This window comes from Eubalaena glacialis, chromosome 8 (assembly GCF_028564815.1).
Source record: "Eubalaena glacialis isolate mEubGla1 chromosome 8, mEubGla1.1.hap2.+ XY, whole genome shotgun sequence".
Lineage (NCBI taxonomy): Eukaryota > Metazoa > Chordata > Mammalia > Artiodactyla > Balaenidae > Eubalaena > Eubalaena glacialis.
Window position 1 is genome coordinate 57,495,380 of NC_083723.1, and position 20,800 is coordinate 57,516,179.

The 20,800-nt window shown below is 37.0% G+C and overlaps 1 protein-coding gene across 1 annotated transcript in view; it reads right to left on the bottom strand.

Annotated features, from left to right (window-relative positions):
* Window positions 1-19,226: 19,226 nt before the first annotated feature.
* The window catches only part of AHR (aryl hydrocarbon receptor), a 47,416-nt gene continuing 45,842 nt past the window's right edge, over window positions 19,227-20,800 (bottom strand). The window contains exon 11 of the mRNA XM_061197715.1: window positions 19,227-19,744. Coding sequence (XP_061053698.1) covers window positions 19,610-19,744 — 135 coding nt within the window. The 3' untranslated portion in view covers window positions 19,227-19,609. The remainder of the gene's footprint in view (window positions 19,745-20,800) is intronic.

Here is a 20,800-nt window from a genome sequence, read left to right on the forward strand (position 1 = left end):
AATTTCCAGCTAGCCCCTGTATGTGTGCTAAATCAAAAGGCCTGAATCTGAGGCAGCAGCTTTCAAAGTATGCAGATGGACTCCTTTTGGGGGAAAGACTAGGAGTTGGGCAATTTTGCCTGCTCCCTCTGTACTGAACCCTGGGAGAATAGCTCTATTGCAAGCACTTGCATATAGAATAACAACTATTCCTTTGTTTGCTATAGTCTTACAGATACAAGCCTCATTGGCTTTAAGAAATAGATGTTTTAGGGGCCTGTACCTCAACTGAGAGTTTTAAAAGTTTGGGTATTAAATGTTGGAGCAAACTCTTTGCTCCTCATGGAGAATCTGGAAATTAGGAGTTCCCTTCCAATTGTATGGTGCTGTGCAGGGGTGGAGTTTATGGCATGTGTATATCTCAGCCTTTTCTACCCATTTTGATGTGGGTAATTTTCTAATTTGCTTGATGTGTAGGCATTGTTCCCTAGTTTCAGATTTCTTTCGGAGGTAATTGCTCTTTGTGTAGCCATAGATTCAGTGTGTACATAGGAGGGGAATTCAGGAGCCTCCTATATTGCCATCTTGGTTGACCTCCCTGTCCATAACTATCTTGGTCACCCCTTTAGATACTCATGGATTTTTAACTGAAGCAATTAAGGAGGATTGAAGAGTTTGGTTCCTATAATGTGTATGCTAGCACTATTATAAAACCAGAAAAAAATTAGCTACCATGAACTTTGTTGACATGTATTCCAAATTGAACTATGAATGTTAAGTACTCACCCAGTATCAGTTATATCTGGTATCACTGCTTCTAGTCATCAAGAATTACTAGAACCAGAGTTATTTTTCTTTCTTTTTTTACATTCTTTGTTTTCTTCTTTTATCAAATCATTCCAAAAAGAAAAAATAAATCTGATTAAAATGAGAACACATAAAATAGTATAGCAGGAACAGAAAAAAAAAAAAGCAAGATAACAGCAGAGAAAATATAAATTAGAGGGAGAGGTTAACACAAGTTAGAGAGAGGTGAAAATATAACACAAATGTGCAGTCTGTAAGAGCATAAATCCTTGATCTAGTTGTGCCCTGACTTGGCTTTAAGCTTCCTGGTGTTCAGAATAAAAAGAGACTCAATTATAGTTTGATGAGGAGAAAACATGCTGTTTTCCTAGTTCTAATACTAAAAAACGCATATGGATCTTTGCAAAGGGACTTAAATACAATCTCTACAGTAATTGCCATAATATATCTCATAAGACTGCTTTTCCTACTACCCCTCAACAAAAACTAAGATCAAAACCTTCCAAGATAAACTCGGTGAAACTCTTTCTGCATATAGTCAAAATAATGTGGCTAAGCTACAGAGTTTTTTGATGGTCAAGCTTGATCAGAAGAAAAGCTTACAATATTTTTATGGGTGATATAGAGAAGAGCCCCTGCAGTGAGTACTTGAGGTATAAAAATAACATTAAACTCCTCCACATAGTGAAAAGCTGGATTGGAGGAATCTGTGTGCTTAGGCAGAGAAATGGCAGATGATTTCAATGTGGATGGGTACGTCATAGGTATTCCAAACCATATCTGTAAAATAAGGACTCTGAGCCATAGGAACAATCCAAGAGAAGAACCTGGGATCTTTTACCATAGATCAAATTTTCTCAAAGTATTTTCCTTGGCATACTAACATCATGTGATAAGGTCTGAAAATGAGTCCAGTGTCAAATAAGTTTGGAAAATATTGCATACCAGTTCCATCTCTTGGAAAATTAGTAGTAGTATTACATGGTAGTACTACACAATACTACACAGCACAGTAATACATTAGAGATCTGTAATAAAGGAATCTGATTAACTTTTCTTTGCCTAGTGTTTCCCAAACTTATTTGATCATCAAATCCACGTTAACATTTGGTGTGACTAATAGTCTATAAAACAGACACTGAAAAATATCTCATAGTTTCTGATGACATTGACTCAATGTTATTAAGATTAAAATCACTTTAAAAAACATCATTGTGAAGAATGTTCTAGGAAACAAAACAGTAGACATTAACTCAAAGCTCTTGCACACCCACAGCCAGAATAGGATTCTGGTATATCTACTTTAAACAAGTATTAAATGGACATATGGCTTCCTTAGAACCTCAAAAGGCTAATGAAAATTTATATATTGGATGTTTATAACATGGAAGGTAATCAGAAGTCAAAATTCTTTTCTATACTATAAAATCTGTTGGGTAACTTGATTTTTAAATGAATTTTCAAATGCCGTAGGTTGTGAATTCAGGGAAAATATGGGAGTCTGTTTTCTTTGTTTTTTAAGTGAGGTATTCTCATAAATTTTTAAAAGTCCAATTTGCAGCTTAGGACTTTTCTTTGATACGTACACAAATGTAAGACTGTACTTTGTCAATGGCCTTTGTGTAGAGGCACATGTTAATTTTCTGGGAACAGCGAAGTTCTGTCAAGAGCAAAGAACCATCTTGAATATCCTAGTTGATATGAATGTTCAGTGGGAAACAGTTTCATATCTCACTTGAATCAAGCAGAGAAACCTCCTAAAAGATTGGTTAGTCAAATGACCAGATGATTCTTAAATCTGGTTATATTAATTTACTAGACCAATAGGGGGCATTTTAGGTAGAACAAGCATTGATTATCTCATATTCTAGCTTCAATTTCCTCCACTGTAGGAATTCCTCAGTAGTCTTTCCTCAACAGATTGCACACACATATTCCTGCCCTGCCATCTGAAGATTAACCCACAGTGTAGCATCTCAACTTCAAGGGAAATTTTAACTGTTTGATGCGTGTAGTTAAACCAGTGATTCAATTCCTGTTGTATCCTATTGAAGACCAACCTGAAATATCCTTAAAAAATTTTTTGAACTTGGAGGTCAGATGATTTGAGCACAGTTTTTGATGCTACCAGTTACTGGCTGTACGGTGTTGCATAATCTTCTTGGAGTCTTCCTTTTCCATAAAAATTCACCTTATTGTAGCATAGTCATTGGAATCAATTCTGATAATGGTTGTGGAATTTCTGGGTAAATAAAGCACTGACCAGATATATGCTGCCCTGTGTTCAGAAAAGAAAAGCTTTCTGACACTTCTGGGTCACTTATTCTCTTTTAATGGTCTTTTCTTAGATCCACCTGTGTGAGACTGTCAAGGTCTAGGTAAAAATGTGTTTTTCCCCATATACAAGAACCTTAGATGCATAGTTGCAAATAGCATCCTCAAAAAGGCTTTATTAATTTTAAAATAAGAACAAACACTTAAAGCTGTATAACTGACACTGCTTGTGTAATGTCTAACTTACTGTAGTAAAACCATTCTTCTCCTAGGAATCAGGCCAGTTTTTTGGGATATTTGCAAAGACCAGACACATTTATCAGGACCCTTCTTCAGAAACACATGTGGGCTGTAAGCAATGTATTTCCTGGCTTCTGACATGAGCTAAACATCTGGAAAAGGCAAAGCTGTAATGAAACTGTGCATTGGCTGTGTTCTTCCACATTTCTTTGCAAAGGCAAGGCAAGGCTGGCGCCCGTAAGGCACCGCTATCATCTATAAAGTGGAGATTCTTTTTCAGGCCCAGATGTATCTAAGGGTGGAGTGCAGGGATGGGGAGTACTGCCAGACCTTCCTGGTCCTCTCCTGCAGAATGGTCAGGGAGAGGTACAGAGAGCGGCTCTTCTATTCTTCTCTAGACATGATTATAACAGAGGAGTGTTTTTTTCCCCAAATGCCTCCCTTGCCTTCTTAAAATCGATAACCAACGGATTAGTTTCCTATTGGTGGTAATTCCTAAATTACCACAAACTTAGTGGCTTAAAACAATACAAATTAATTATCTTACAGTACTGGAAGTCAGAAACCCTAAAATCAAGGTGTTGGCAGGGCTGCCTTCCTTCTGAAGGCACTAGGGGAGAATTGGTTTCCTTGCCTTTTCCAGCTTTTAGAGGCTGCCTGCATTCCTTGGCCTGTGGCCCTCCATCTTCAAGGCCCAGCAGCAGAGTATGTTCAAATCTTCTCTCTCTCTCTTTTTCTCTTTCTTTCTCTCTCTCATCTCTCCTTCTCTCATCACATCTCCTCCTTTGACTCTGACCCTCCTGTCTTCTTCTTATAAGGCCTCTTGTGATTACATGGGTCCACCAAGGAAATAGAGGATAACCATTCCATCTCAAGCTTCTTCCCTTAGTAACATCTGTGAAGAACCTCTTGCCATCCAATCTGGGGATTAGAATATGCACATCTTTGGTGGGGGGGTGGGGCATTATTTTATCTACTGCCACCATGTTGGTTGTTTTGATTGCTTTTTAAAATAGTTTCATCATGTGTAAAGTTGGCACAATTATATTCACCTCCTGGAGATACAGAGTTCATGAGATAGGTTGGCTTCAGCATCACAGCAAAGTGCTTGCATGGTGGCCATTAGAAGATTTACTTTTTGTAAGTGCTCTCAATTCAGAGGTGCAAAGTCTAGATTCTGTACCCACTACCGACTATGTTACCTGAACAGGCCACTTTGCCTCTTTGGCCTCAGTTTTTGCATCTTTAAGTGCGTCACCTGAGTTTTCTCATCAGCCTGTGAATAATGACCCAAATTGCAATATGACTCCACCTATAAAAGAAAGCACTAACAACCTTCTTACAGTGTCACCTACTTATTTGTAGGAGTGTTAAGGCGGTGTTTTGCATGTATCCACACATCAGTTCTCCCAAGTGTTCCCACTCTGGGCCCTTTTTACTCAGGTCCATAAAAGAAAGCAGATAATCTGTAGGATAGGAAATAGTCGAAGACATGACAACCACAATGGGGAATATTAGAGGGGTCAAAAAGTAAAGAATTTCATGGACAGTGCAGATAATTTCAAGTTAGCAGTGTCAGAGAGAAGGATCATGAAAAAATGTCACAGCTCCAGAAAGGCAGACAAGATTGAAACCATGATTCATAGTCATCATCGCTTCATCTTAAGGCTACTTCTGTTCTGAGCCAATCTGTCTCCTGTAAATGCTCCCAAGTTTAATTGGCCAACACTTTCTCCAAAAGCACTCATGGATACCATGTTTCTCTTCAACATTTTTTCCTACATCACTGCATTTACTGATTGCATCTTTATGAGGATAATTTATATCCTACCTAAAAAGAATTTGTGGCAGCTGACATGAAAACTTAAAAGTGGTGACGTCTAGAGGGAAGTAACAGATGAAGCAGGAAGAGTAGTCAGGCAGAAGCACAAATAAATGTGCCAGAAATAAAGGCAGAGGGAAACTGTTGCACTAAGTACAAAACTGAATTCTGTGCTTCCTGGCAGAGCAAACAGGTAAATGAAAGACGTTATGCAGCGCTTTGACAGAAGAGACAAACCTTTTTTCTCAGTCTAAACTCTGACTTAGTTCTGCATCTCATTGGTGTCATTGAACAAAATAATAGACAGTGGACAGGGCCCGTAAGAGAAGTTTTTACCAAATTAGTTTGCCTTATAATAATAATGATGGTGGTGATGGTGGTCATGTCTGGCCAGGAAAATCTTTTTCCTGTTGCTCGAGTTTCCACGAGGAAGGATGAGCACTCCTAGCCTCTTGCCTTATTCCTTAATTCTCCCCATGGTAGAAAGCCTGGGTGGGTGACAGCCACTCTCCACTCTCCTCACATATGTGAAGAACACCTATCAGTGGCCCGGGCATGAGGAATTGGGTCTCTTTTTCCCTTTTTCTCTCTCTGGAATGGCAAGAGGCAGTGACATGGAAAAGTAGGCTGGCTCTACTCACTGAAAATATCCCAGAATAGTTTACTCTAAGGTCTAGATTAAAGACTGGGGAATGGAGTGGTCAATCCCCATGTGACTCTTCCAAGTTATAGTTTCTAATAATGATGACATTTTCCCTGTTTACACTTTTTTCTTATTTCTCAATAGCTTCAAAATTCAAGTGGAATAGAGAAGTGATATTTATTTTTTTTCTTGGTCCTTTCAGTTGCCCACCAAAATCTGTTTCTTCTTTTTCCAAAGAAATAGAATTGTTGCTGGGCAGATGGTGGCAGCCAGGTGTGACCATAGGACTAAGTTCATGGGTACCGAATGTGGGTAGAAGGAATGTATGCACCTTCTGACTTAAGCTCTCAAAGATCCTTGGCCCGGACAAGTTCCTTCCTTTCCTTTCTCCTGATAGGAAGAAGCAGTGGCTGGAGGATATTGAGGATAGAAGAGTTGCCCCACCAGCCTGGGTGGCATTCTGGAGCAGAGCCCACTCACATGAGACAAAAGTCTATTTTTGAAACAACTCATTCTTTGATCTCTTCATTATAGCAAGTTGGTCTTTAGCTAATACAGACTCCCAAAACAATAAGAGCTAACAATTCTTTAACACTTTTTTTGAGTTTTCTAAAAAAATTTTTTATTTTATATTGGCGCATAGTTGATTAACAATGTTGTGTTAGTTTCAGGTGTACAGCACAGTGATTCAGTTATACATATACATGTACCTATTCTTTTTCATATTCTTTTCCCATTTAGGTTATTACAGAATATTGAGCAGAGTTCCCTGTGCTATACAGTAGGTCCTTGTTGGTTATCTATTTTAAATATAGCGGTGTGTACATGTCAATCTCAAACTCCCAATCTGTCCCTCCCCTGGTAACCATAAGTTTGTTCTCCAAGTCTGTGAGTCTGTTTCTGTTTTGTAAATAAGTTCATTTGTATCATTTTTTTTAGATTCCACATATAAGCGATATCATATATTCATCTTTCTCTGCCTGACTTACTTCACTTAGTATGATCATCTCCAGGTCCATCCATGTTGCTGCAAATGGCATTATTTCATTCTTTTTAATGGCTGAGTAGTATTCCACTGTATATATGTACCACATCTTCTTTATCCATTCATTTGTCAATGAACATTTAGGTTGCATCCATGTCTTGGCTATTGTAAACAGCGCTGCAATGAACATTGGGGTGCATATATCCTTTTGACCTATGTTTTTCTAGGGATATAAGCCCAGGTGTGGGAATTGCTGGATCATATGGTATAGCTCTATTTTTAGTTCTTTAAGGAACCTCCACACTGTTTTCCATAGTGGCTGTACCAATTTACATTCCCACATACAGTGTAGGAGGATTCCCATTTCTCCACACCCTCTCCAGCATTTGTTGTCTGTAGACTTTTTGATGATGGCCATTCTGACTGGTGTGAGGTGATATCTCATTTTAGTTTTGATTTGCATTTCTCTAATAATTAGTGATGTTGAGCATCTTTTCATGTGCCTCTTGGCCATCTGTATGTCTTCTTTGGAGAAATGTCTTTTTAGGTCTTCTGCCCATTTTTTGATTGGGTTGTTTGTGTTTTGATATTGAGCTGCATGAGCTGTTTGTAAATTTTGTAGACTAATCCCTTGTTGGTCGCATCGTTTGCAATTATTTTCTCCCATTCTGTGGGTTGTCTTTTTGTTTTGTCTATGGTTTCCTTTGCTGTCCAAAAGATTTTGAGTTTAATTAGGTCCCATTTGTTTATTTTGTTTTTATTTCCTTTACTTTAGGAGATGGCTCAAAAAAGATACTGCTGCGACTCACGTCCAAGAGTGCTCTGCCTATGTTTTCCTCTAAGAGTTTTATATTATTCAGTCATACATTTAGGCCTTTAATCCATTTTGAGTTTGTTTTTGTGTATGATGTTAAAAAATGTTCTCATTTCATTTTTTACATGTAGCTAACCACTTTTTCCAGCACCAAATATTGAAGAGACTGTCTTTCCTCCATTGAATAGTCTTGCCTCCTTTGTTATACATTAATTGACAGTAGGTGCATGGGTTTATTTCTGGGCTTTCTATCCTGGTCCATTGATCTATATTTCTGTTTTTGTGCCAGTACCATACTGTTTTGGTGACTTTAGTATAGTCTGAAGTATAGTATAGTCTGAAGTCAGGGAGTCTGATTCCTGGCTCTGATTTTCTTTCTCAAGTTTGCTTTGGCTATTCGGGGACTTTTGTGTTCCCATACACATTTTAAGAGTTTTTGTTCTAGTTCTGAGAAAAATGTCATTGGTAATTTGATAGGGATTGCACTGAATCTGTAGATTGCCTTGGGTAGTATAGTCATTTTGACAATTTGATTCTTCCTATCCAAGAATATGGTATATTTTTCCAACTGTTTGTGTCATCTTCAATTTCTTTCATCAGCATCTTATAGTTTTTGGAGTACAGGTCTTTTGTCTCCTTAGGTAGGTTTATTCCTAGATATTTTATTCTTTTTGCTGCTATGGTAAATGGGATTGTTTCTTTAATTTCTCTTTCTGATCTTTCATTGTTAGTGTATAGAAGTGCAATGGATTTCTGTGTGTTAATTTTGTGTCCTGCAACTTTACTGAATTCATTGATGAGCTCTAGTAGTTTTCTGGTAGCATCTTTAGGATTTTCTATGTATAGTATCATGTCATCTGCAAACAGTGATAGTTTTACTTCTTCTTTTCCAATTTGGATTCCTTTTATTTCTTTTTCTTCTCTGATTGACATGGCTAGGACTTCCAAAACTATGATGAATAAAAGTGGCAAGAGTGGACATCCTTGTCTTGTTCCTGATCTTAAAGGAAATGCTTCCAGCTTTTCACCATTGAGTATGATGTTTGTCATATATGGCCTTTATTATGTTGAGGTATGTTCCCTCTGTGCCCACTTTCTGGAGAGTTTTTATCATAAATGGGTGTCAAATTTTGCCAAAGTCAAAAGCTTTTTCTGCATCTATTGAGATGATCATACAGTTTTTATTCTTCAATCTGTTGCTGTGGTGTATCACATTGATTGATTTGTGGATATTGGAAAATCCTTGCATCCCTGGGATAAATCCCACTTGATCATGGTGTATGATCCTTTTAATGTATTGTTGGATTTGGATTACTAGTATTTTATTGAGGATTTTTGCATCTATATTCATCAGTGATATTGGTCACTAATTTTCTTTTTTGTGGTATCGTTGTCTGGTTTTGGTATCAGGGTAATGGTGGCCTCATAGAATGAGTTTGGGAGAATTCCTTCCTCTGCAATTTTTGGAAGAGTTTCAGAAGGATAGGTGTTAACTCTTCTCTAAATGTTTGATAGAATTCGCCTGTGAAGCTATCTGGTCCTGGAATTTTGTTTGTTGGGAGTTTTAAAATCACAGTTTCAATTTCCGTACTTGTGATTGGTCCTCTTTAACACTTATTGTCATGTGCCAGTGTCTGTGCTGAGCACTTTGCATGTATTATGTCATTTGGGTCTCATGAAGATCCTTTAAGGTAAAGTCATTACATCTTCTTTTTACAAAGGAAGGAATGAAGGCAAAGAAGGTTAAATGAGCAATTTATACTACACATCTAGCAAGGGAGAGAGTCAGAGTTCAAACCCAGTGCCCCCTGCCCTGAATCTTAAACATCATGGTGTCTTTGCCCTTTACAAGGACTTGGAACAGAGACTTAAAGGCAGGGTTTCAGAGCTATTTCCATGGAAAGTCAGAATAATGTAACTTGAGGATAGAAAATGCTTCAGGTTTGCCATGCTCCCCCTCTCAAATAACAATCGTCTCTGTAGTCAAAACAGGAGGCAGTCAACAGAGGAAGGATGAACATTTTACTTGAAAGGGCAAGCAGAACCCATCAGGGTAAGTGCTGGAGACCATTCTCCGAGGGTCTCTTGTGTTTCTGCATGTGTTGCAAGCAGAGGCACTGACTGCTTTTGTTATGAACCATCTTTCCAAGGATGTTTGTATAGTGAGCAGCCTTAGAAGATAGTGACAGTGTCTCCCTTCAGAGTAAAGGGTCAGGCATGTGTACTGCTGTCATGAAAGATTTGGGTTCCCTAAGGTCAGGGTTCCTTTCCTGTAACTGCATGTGGGGATGTTTGTCTTGCCTTGTGGGGAACCAACACAAATGCTGTCACTGGTTGCTGCTACTGTTGTTAAGTTATCAAGTGCCCTTTGACTCTGACCCAGGAATCACATGTCTTTCTGCAGCTGGTTAACCTGTTGGCTTGAATGTAGGGTAGAATCTCAGACCATTCACAGTTTACCTTGACAATAAGGTAAATTTTTCTATCCCCTTTTGAGTGCTATGAAACACTCAATATTCAAAGGCAGCTGGTCTGGATTTTCTACATGTCAGTTGATTGAATAAGGAGGAAGGGAAGTGTCTTCCCAGACAATGGAAATTAACATCCTTGAAATAGATATTCATTTAGTCAGAATTCATGTCAACCTAATTCTGAAACACAGAGTTCAGTCTCAGTTCTAAATGTTTATGGCAAAGTCCCCAAATTAGATTTCAGTACCCTAAAATGTCAACAAATATGTAGTTTAAAATTTTTTGAAGATACAACCTGATGGGGAAATGGAGTTGAGATAAATTTTCAGACTTTCCACAAGCATTAGGATATCCAGCTCTGTTGGAAAGGAGGGTGAAACTATAATTCTGAATAGAAGGAAAACAAAAATTTCATACATAAAGATTAAAAAATAAAGTTACTTGAATATTTTGATTTCCCTAAGTGGGGAATAAAGCCAACTTCTTGTGTTGGGGAAAGAATACTGCACCAGAACTCAAGATAGGTGAGATCATTTTATCAACTAATTGTGAGACTTGCACAGGATAGTATCTGGGCCTTGTTTTTTCTTCAAGCATAAAACAGGGGGTATGAAATACATCTCAAAGCTCACATCTAACATGGAAGTTAATGGAATCATAGACTCTCTGAAATAGAAGGAAACAGTAGTGAATTATTTTCTCAGCATAAATTCTAAGTGGCGTTTCTAGAGAGAGGAAGATCATTACATTTCAAATCAGCCTATTTCATCTCCAGACATCTTTCAATAATAGAGTCTTCTTTATATTGAGGTAAAATGTGTTAACTTTTGTAACTTTTATCATTGATCCTGGATTAACTTCTGGACCATAAATGACAAGAATAATCTCTTCTCCCTCACCCTTGCCAGCATATTAGTTATTTGAAGTAGGTAATCACATCAGAGATCACTCTTTTCTAATCTATTAATCCCTGATTCCTATAAATTCTTCTGTATATGAGTTTGTGTTCCTTCCTAATTCTGGTTCGTCTTAAATTGTAAGCTGTTTCATGCAGGCCTGTGTACTTTAGACAGCACAAATAGAGTTCTGTCCATTGCTCTTCCTGAAAAATTTTGCTAGAGGTGGAAGAACTAGTATCAGAAACTGATCTCCAGGGGCTGTGGATCCTGTCCAAGATGGTGGCAGTGGGGTTGGAGATGGGGAAAGGAAGCCAGGGCTGGTTCTGCCTCCTGGAGTTTTAAAAGTCTAAGCTCATCAGCACAGGAAAGCTGATGGGGCAGGCTTAAATTCTATCCAAGCACATGGTGATATCCTAAAGATCACATACCACGAGAGAAGGGCAGTTCACGTAATAAACGTGATTTTACTCCTCAGTTGGGAGCCAGAGGATCAACTGGGATCACGCAAGGAACAGTGTAGCCTGGGCAGGCCTCCTTAGTCTAATACTTAAATTGTAAGACTATCCTGGTGGTTTTCATATCATATCATCAGAGTAACTTGTTAAAAATAAGATTCTCAGGCCTACAAATTGGATTCAGTGAGCATGGGGTGTCCACAAATCTAATTTTCAATAGCTCTCTCCATAGATATGCAGATGGCCCATGGACACTCAGTAAAATACACTGTTTCTGGTTCTTTTGACATCAGAGACACCAAATCCTGAGGACCCCACCATAGGTCCCACCGTGATGGAGTAAAATAGAGAACTATTCAGCTGGATGTTTTACGGTCAACCTAGAATGGCTCCCTGTAGGCCTGGATGGCTAAATGTTTGTTGAATGAATGAATGACTCCCTGCTCCTCCTCTCTAACCACTCCCAAATCCTTGTTTGTTGAAACCATGTTTGTTTTTAATTTTGAAACTTCTCTCAATCCCTACAACCAGTCTCTCCCTACACGTTCCTGTCAGATCTTCGGTAGAAGTTTTTTTTCTTCCCATTCTGTCTTTTCTTACTGCATGTCGGCAGATCACTCTTGCTGAGTTCCTAACTATAGTTTCATTCTAAAGTGTCTCAGATTATAAGCACAGAAGCAACGAATTCCGTTGTCCAGTGGGACTGACTACTGTGGTAATAGAGAGGGCCAGATGCGAGGACTGGGTTTGAGCTCCTAGAAGATGGAAATGGCGGTGTTAACAAAAATGGTAGGAGAATCCCTAGACTCGGGAGGGAAAATGAGTCATTCAGTTTTGTTCAAAGACAATTTAAGGTGCTGGCAGGATATTTAAAAGAAAACTATACTATATTACATATTGTACAAAATACACCATTGGAAATCTGGGCCAGGAACTCAGAAAAGAGGTCTAGGTTACATATTGAGTTATACACAGTGATTTGAGTAGGTGAGATTATAAAGAGAGAGAGGTATAGGGAGGGTAGGAAAAAGGACACAGATCGAACTGTAAAAAAAAAAAAAAAAAAAAAAAAAAGCCTATCTGTAGCAATATAGAAGGAGAGAGAGGGACCACGAGTAATCAAATCAGGAAACTAATTAGAGTACAATGTTACAGAAGCCAAGGTAAGAAAGTATCAAGGAAAGAAGATTTCTTGACTTAATAGAACATTTGTACATACAAATTGGTAGTAAGTTCACACTGAAGATTTAAGAAATAAGAAGTCAGTAATGAAGAAAGCAAATCGTAGCAAGCTGCTCTATTCAGACGTAAAACAATAAAAATGAATGAGTGAATGGATGCCTGGAAAAAGAAAAAAGAATGAAGTAGCAGTTTGATTTATTGTCCTTAGAAGAAAATGGATGATGCTTGCTGGAGAAACCAACACATTCAATGACTGAAAATGCAAGAAAAAGGAGTTAAGGAAAATCTGAGAGGATAATTGATAGATAGCAACATAAAAGTAAAAAAGGAGGAAACTGAAAATTATATCAGACTTTTTTGAGTCAAGTTGGAGATAACATCACTGGAGAGACTGAGAAGATGAAGATACCGTGGGTGGCTGGCAGTGAGGGTGGGATAGATAATAGAATGATGGGTTAACCAAGGCAGAATTCTCTTTATCTCATGTAAAAGAAGTCACAAGGTACACAGACAGGGTTTATTTGGTGGTTCCAAACATGTGGCTCCAAGTCATGAGGGACCCTGGCTCATGCTGTTTTCAATTCACCATCCTAGTTTATAGCTTCTGTCTTCATGGTTCAAGAGAGGTGCTGGATCTCCATTGATCACACCCACGTGTGCTGGCTAGAAAGGAAAAGCAGAAAAGCAAAAACGGCTCCTTGCAGCTGCATTAGGTCTCTTTCAGCAGCCTTTTTGGAAGTATCACAAAAGTTTTGCTTTCATATATTTGGCCAGAACTTTTATCAGCTACACCTATTCGCAAAGGAGGCTGGAAAATATAGTTCTGTTCTCTCATTGTGACCAGAGAAATGTCAGGGTTCTCTTACAAAGAAGGAAGGGAAGATGATGGTGGTGTTCGGTAATTGTCAGTTTCTGCCATAGACATGGTGAAACATTTGTGATGAGGCCATTATTCCAGTTTTGTCACTTTTTCTAGCAAAACTGGTTATCAGGAAAAGAAATGTTTTGGCCAGGGCTATGGATTGGAGTGGCAGTTTCCAATAAGGAAGTGAGCAATTCTAGGGTACAAGCAAACATACTGCTGAAACCCTGATACTGAGGTCCAGGCGGATGGACTGAAAAAGAACAATGGGTACTCACGGGGCTAGAGATCACAAGGAGCGCAGAGAGCTAGTTGAATAAAGAAGAAAGGAATGGGAAAGTGGAAGAAAGATGGTGTGCTGAGAAGAGGAAATTTCAAGTTGGCAAAAATAAGGCAGTTACAAATGCTCCAAGTATGAGATGTGATTATTCTTGGCTGGAATGGAAAAATAGGTTATTATATTGATGTGTAGTAGTTATGGAAACAAGGCTAGAAGGATCATTGATAAGGATGATATCAGGACTTTAAAGTAGAAAGCAACACTGAACTAGAGACTAAAAACCTAAATATTCATGAGATCCGAAGTAAACAGAATGAGGAGGAGTAGGGTCAATGTAGAGATTCACCTACAACTGAGGAGAGGCTGACTGGAAATCGCAGGGAAATATTAGTAATGGCAGACATTTATTGAGTACTTGCTATGTGACAAACAAGAAACTGTGTTTTTAATATAAAAATGATTTTTAAATTAACTACTTAGGAATAATTTTCGATTTACATAAAAGTTGTGAAGATACAGACTTTCTTTCTTCCCTTCATCCGTTTTCCTCTGAACTTAAACTCTTACATAACCGTGGTACATTGGTAAAGCTAGGAAATGACAGGGGTACAATACTATTAACTCAACGTTATTTGGCTTTCTGCAGTTGTTCCACTAATGCCTCTTTTTTATTGCAGAATGCAATCCAAGATACCCTACTGTACTTTGTATTTCGTTGTCATGCCTCCTTAGTCTCCTCCGACCTGTGACGTCTCAACGTGTTTTTCTTGACCTTAACACTTTAAAGAATACTCCCAGGAATCTTGTGGAATGTCTCTCAGTTTGGTTTCTCTGACATTTTCTGATGATTAGACTAGGGCTATGTGTGTTTGAGAAAATACCACAGGGCAGAAGTGTGCTGATCATATAGCATCATATCTGTGAGAACACCACGACATAATTGATGTCAAACTCGATCTCTTGGTTAAAGTGGTGCTTGCCAGATTTCTACAATATAAACATTTTTTTCCCCTTTCTGTACTGTATTCTTTAGAAGCAAGAGGCTAAGTTTAGCCCACACTCAAGGGGAGGGGTATTAAACTCCATCTATTGGAAGGCATAGTTATCTATATTTGTGATTTTCCTGTAAGGAAGATTTGCCCCTTCTTCCCCATTTATTTATTTCTTCAATCATTTATTTGTATCAGGATGGACTCATGGATATTTTATTCTTTGGGTTATAATCCAATGCTGTTATTTTTTTGCTCAAATTGTTCCAGTTCTGGCAATTGGGAACTGTTTTTACATAAATTATTTATCGAATTCTCCAACAATCCTGTGAGGCGCCTATTACTGTTATCCTTATTTTGTAGAAACGGAAACTCGGGCTCAGAGAGAGTAAGAAACCTTCCCAATGATTCACGTCATGTGTGTGTTGAGTCCAGGAGTCTTCAAAGTCTGTGTGCTTACCTTTGCTATGCTGCTCTTAGAGGGAAAGGATGCTCAACGAAAGTCAATCAGAGATAAGGTGTCTTTTTATTTCACCCTTTTTCAGAGGTGAGATCACAGGGGATTCATCATAAAGGTAGTAGCTGCAGAATGGATGAGCTTCCAAAGGGTCAGTATGTAGAAAAAGAACCACACATGGCTGTCAGAACTAAGCCTGTTGCCAGGTGGGAGGAGAGGAGAGTAGCTAACAAAGGCAAATGAGGGAATAAACAGGATGCAGGACAACTCATGTCACAGAACCTAAGGGAGGAAGAAAGTTCATTGAGGATGCAGGGCCATAGAGAATCAGCCTATGGTAAGAAGGAAGTTAAGTGAACATCAACAAAGCAGCGTAATGGGAAGAAAACAAGATTTCAGGAGACCCACATTATTTTAGAGAAAGGAGGCAAAGAAGTAATTTAATAAGAAAAGGGATGCAGAATCAAGTAATTTTTCTTTTTCCTGGGATAAAGGATAACCTGTACACAGGGGTGCCCATAGGAGAGAGAAAAGACTCTGGAAGAGGGAGATGGAGTAGCTGAGTGTATGAAAAATGGAAAGGAAGGGTGTTTGTTTTTTTTTATTGAAGTAGAGTTGATTTACAGTGTTGTGTTAATTTCTGCTGTACAGCAAAGTCATTCAGTTAAACATATATACACACGTTCTTTTTTACATTCTTATTCATTATGCTTTATCATAGGGTACTGAATACAGTTCTCTGTGCTGTATAGTAGGGCCTTGTTGTTTATCCATTCCAAATACATTAGCTTACATCTGCTACCCCCAACCTCTGGATGTAGAGAACAGACTTGTGGTTGCCCAGGGGGAGGGGCTGGGGGAGGTATGGAGGGGCAGGTTGTGGTTAGGGAGAGTGTCCATCTTGGAGGCCGGGGAGCTTCTCCTCCTCCCATGTTGGAGGTTGGCCTAAGAGCAGAGGACAGTGGTATTGCTGAGGTAAAAGTACAGACACACTTAGGATGTGCTGTGGGGTTTTGATGGTTTCAGTCGTATTAGTGGAACTGGAAGCATGGTCCTCTGCGGACACTGGGAAGGAACTTAAGAGAGACATTCCCTAGTCTTGTGAGTAGCTAACATCCCTGGTCAGTGTCTGACAGGCTTGGTGACAAGGGGGCAAGTTGAAGTCATTCATGCTGATGAAGTCATTTGACTGAAAGTAGGGATCAGAAATATTATCTGGATTTTTCTTGATTCTTTCAGATCCAACAGTTAAAACTGAATATATTATGCACGTAGGCAAAAGAAAGACAGTGTTAGTCTTTCGCAAATATTCAGAATTAAGTATGATGCTAATTTGCTATGTTTTTATCGACTTGTTGAGAAAAATACCTAATGATTAAGAATAAATGTAAAATTAATGTAAAAAATTGTTACTAGAATGAAAACTTTTTCCCAGGAATTTTTCTTCAATTCTAACTGCAGAATTCTTGGTGAGTGTTTAATAGTTATGAATTTAACACCAAAGGCTTAACATGCCATTTATATTTGTTAGAGGTGTAAGTTTGGGCAATAACTTTTCTAATCTAAGCATAAAATAGAACATGGGTTGTTTACATTTTTGTCATAAATATTCTTAAAATATCGTCTATTAAAATGGAATGTTGGATTTTAATCTGAGATACTAAAAAACACCATTAGACTATAACACTGATAAGACAAGGTTTAAAAGAACATCCATTTCAGAAGCATTTTAACCTATGAAGTTACTTGAAGTGTGTTTTTTTTATATTCCTGTCAAGGCCAAAATATCCAGGGGCAGAACTTTATAAGAAGTTTATGAATTATTGACTTAACCTATCCTTAAATATTGAAGACTGCTTTCATCTAGTATAAAACACTGTACTATAAATACTCACTTCCTTTATATGGACCAGAAAGAAGAATCTGCATTAAAACATATTATTCATACTTGGTGATTACTTTATTACCATATATATTATTGTATACAATTTTTTGATAATAAGGAAGGATATTTATTATAAATCATATTTTAAACAAAAATGTATTCACGGCATATGTAAGCATTAACATCTTGAAGGAGAGAATACCCGTGAAAACATTTACCTCAAATTTAGTAATACTGAAAAACACTAGTTTGTGCATAGCAATGATTGAAAGCTATATAATACAATGGAACACTGGTAAATCTTCAGGTACAGTAAGAACAACCTGGCATAGGAAAAAGATCAAATGAGGCATATCCACATCCTCAGAAGTGCACATCATCTAAAAATAAATCCCTCAATACAGCAGTACACAAACCATTCTTCCTTTGTTTGTTTGGCACTTAGCAGTACAGACAAAGGTGTATTTGGTTTAATGTGATTTTATTATTCTTAGATAAATTTTAGTTACTTTAAAAATATACAATATTGCTTTAAGTTTCTTAAATTTTATAAGTGTATACTTGATTGTCATCATATTCACAATTTAAAAAGTCTACTTTTTTCCCCCACTACACTAAACCATTCAGTAACATGTGGAAGAGACTAACAACAATGGTTTATATGAAGACTTTTAATGAAAGGTTTAAATGTGAAAATGGAAAATTAATCTGGATCACTGGTCTAAACCTTTAGTGATACCTCATGCCAGAAACAAATTATGAAATGTTTTAGACAAATTTATTATTTTCAACACTTAAATTGATTCTACAGGTTCAAACTTTTGTCTGAAAATGCATAAAACTGATGTAGATATTTTGTCTGAAGTCACTTTTATATACATTAATTTACTAAAAAAATACAAATAAAAAATGTACTTTAATACTACATTTCAGTGTGGGATTCCATCATGTTTTTACATAATACATGCAAAATGTGTCTATGCCTTTCAGATGTCATAGTTAAATAAAAGAAAGGCAGATGGTGGCACTTTTAAGTCACCTGAGGATGGTTAAATTAGTAGCCTGATTAATTTGCCTTATTGATAATAGAGGTCATTATATCATAGAAACAACCTAATATTTGAAGTTAAGAGAACTGCATGATTGTCTTTTTCTTAATACCAAATTTTGAAAGAAGTTGGATTCATTATTTGCTATCTTAAAAAGACACACTGATAAAATATGTGAAGACCAAAACAAATTATTTACGTGCATATATAAGGTGTGCACTATCTTTAAATGAAAGACTGAAAATATTTTACAAATAATTTTGTTCATTATAAACTACACAACGCACCATTCTTTTCACTCATACCAATACTTTGCACCAAACATTGCTATATTCAATCTTAACACTCCTCAAATATGAGAAAAACAGTTTCCACTGTACTAAGAAGTGAAATTTATAAAGTCAACATATTCCAACATCTTAAAGGATCATAGATCTAAAACAGTTTTTAAAGAATTTATACATATTGAAATGGGTGCTTTACTTATTAAAGAGCTAAAAATAAAGCTGCTTCTCTTCATTTTAAGTTAATATACATTTTAAGTTAAATGCTGTTGCATTTAACAGCAGATTCTTTACACTGCAACATTCAACTATTAAGGTGGCGATTTTAGTAAAGCTAAATGGTGGTATATCTCTTACTTCTGAAAACTGTTGAAATTTTAGTGCTGCTGTCTTATTTATATGATAATTAAAAAATAATTTGGAAAGACATCTTCACTTTCAAAATTTTTCAACATAAGGCACACGGCAACATTAAAGTCTAGAAACAACTAGATTAAATAATTAATTATCTTTTCAACCATTTTTTGCCCTTTACCTGAAGAAAGTGGGTGAGTAGTGCAGTTAAAACATGCCTGGATTAATAAAAATGACTGAATTTAAGAAAACACCGATAATATTTGTGTGCAGAATGTTATTAATTTTAAAAAGAGAAAGTATATTTTATATAAAACATACTCCTACAGTGTTATAGGTAGAAAAAATAGTGAGGCACTTACTTACTTACATTACCAAGGAAGGAGGAGAGCACTGAGATTATCTTTTTATAAAAGCACCAAACCACTCGTTTTAACATCTGAGATAAAAGCAGAAGCTACAAATAAAAGGAAAGAGTTCATATTTGGTACACTAATAAGAATGTTGAAGTTCAAAACTCAAAGTATTTCATTTTATTCTGACAGAAATAATTCCAACAGAGAAAATTTTCGTATTTAAAAGTGTCATGATGTCCCCCTGAATAAGTTTTGTATATTCTGTGGTATCTCAGAATACTATAAAGTGTAGATTATTTCACTCCTCTGTGGCAGCATACTTTTTCTATTTTAATGATGGTAATATATGTAATTAACTAACTCCTCTTAGAAAAACAAAATTTGGTTTGGAATAACAGAACTACATACATCAATGCCTCCACGTGAACTTGCTAACATCCAACAACGACAGTTTTATTACTCCGTCATGATGTTTCACAAACGAATTTAATCAAAAAACCAAGATGAAAAGTGGGCTTGGAATTACAGGAATCCACTGGATGTCAAGTCAGGGAAAGGTCTGGCTTCTGACGGGTGAAGATGGGCGGTAGGCTGAGTGTTATTTATGCTATTTAATTCAGCTGGATAGGTTTCATTTAAGACTCCTCCGTTCTGAAACTGAAAACAAAAATTGCAATGCAACTTATTAGAACAGATCCTTCGTATATCTTAAGCCATTAGATGTAGGAAAATGTATTTTTAAAATCTTTGTCCTGCACGTTGTTAAACTTCAAATTCCTCTCGTGCTGTTAAATTTTAAATCATTCAGTGAAGACATACTGAACATATATTCTGTATTAGTTGCGTTTACAGCCTTTTGGTTTCTCTGTTACATGGTACGGATGAATAATAGCATTGTCTCACTTCAGATTTGGCATTCCATACACTGAGAGAGTACTTGATCAGCGAACTGCCTTTGGTTTGGAAAGGAACTGATGGATCAGAGAGTACCAATCGTGCATCACAGTTACTGTACTCTCTGTCGTAAGTAAGTTTGTTTTGACCAGATTTTATCTAAGTTCTAGGTACCAATGAATTAATTACATTGAAGATCACTACACTGGACTACAGAGAACCTAGAACCTTCTCAAAGGAGGTAAGTTTTGATTTGCAAGAGGTTTCTTAACATTCCTAACATATTACACCATGGGTACATGATTGCTAGAAGCAAGTTTTTTAATTCATAACATGCTTTACTACTAAAATGACTGTCCTAATTATGGAAATAAGTTACCAAAGTAGAATACTTGCTCTTGCTGTGTAACAATGAAATTAGGCTGATTTCCATAACTGCTACTGAAAAAGAGGAGGAGGGAGGACAGAGATACCTAGTTCTGTAGGATTTTTATAGATTAGAGAGCCTTTTGTATTTTAGAATATAGTTAGTGAAAGTAACATTATAATCATACCCTTAATTGCTTCGAATGAAAGCTACCTTTCTAAAGCCTATGTAACATTAGGTTTCAGCAATCAAAACAGACTGCTTCTAAACTTCGTGGAGCTTTCAAAGGGAATATAGTAATTGCCCAGAGAATGGTAGGTTTTGAATAAATTACTCTCATCAGTCATAATACAATGCACATCAGCAGTCCTCTTTAAATATATTGTCTACAGCAGTGCTGTCCACCAGAATATAATGTGAGCCACAGATGGAATTTTAATTAGTTTTAGTAA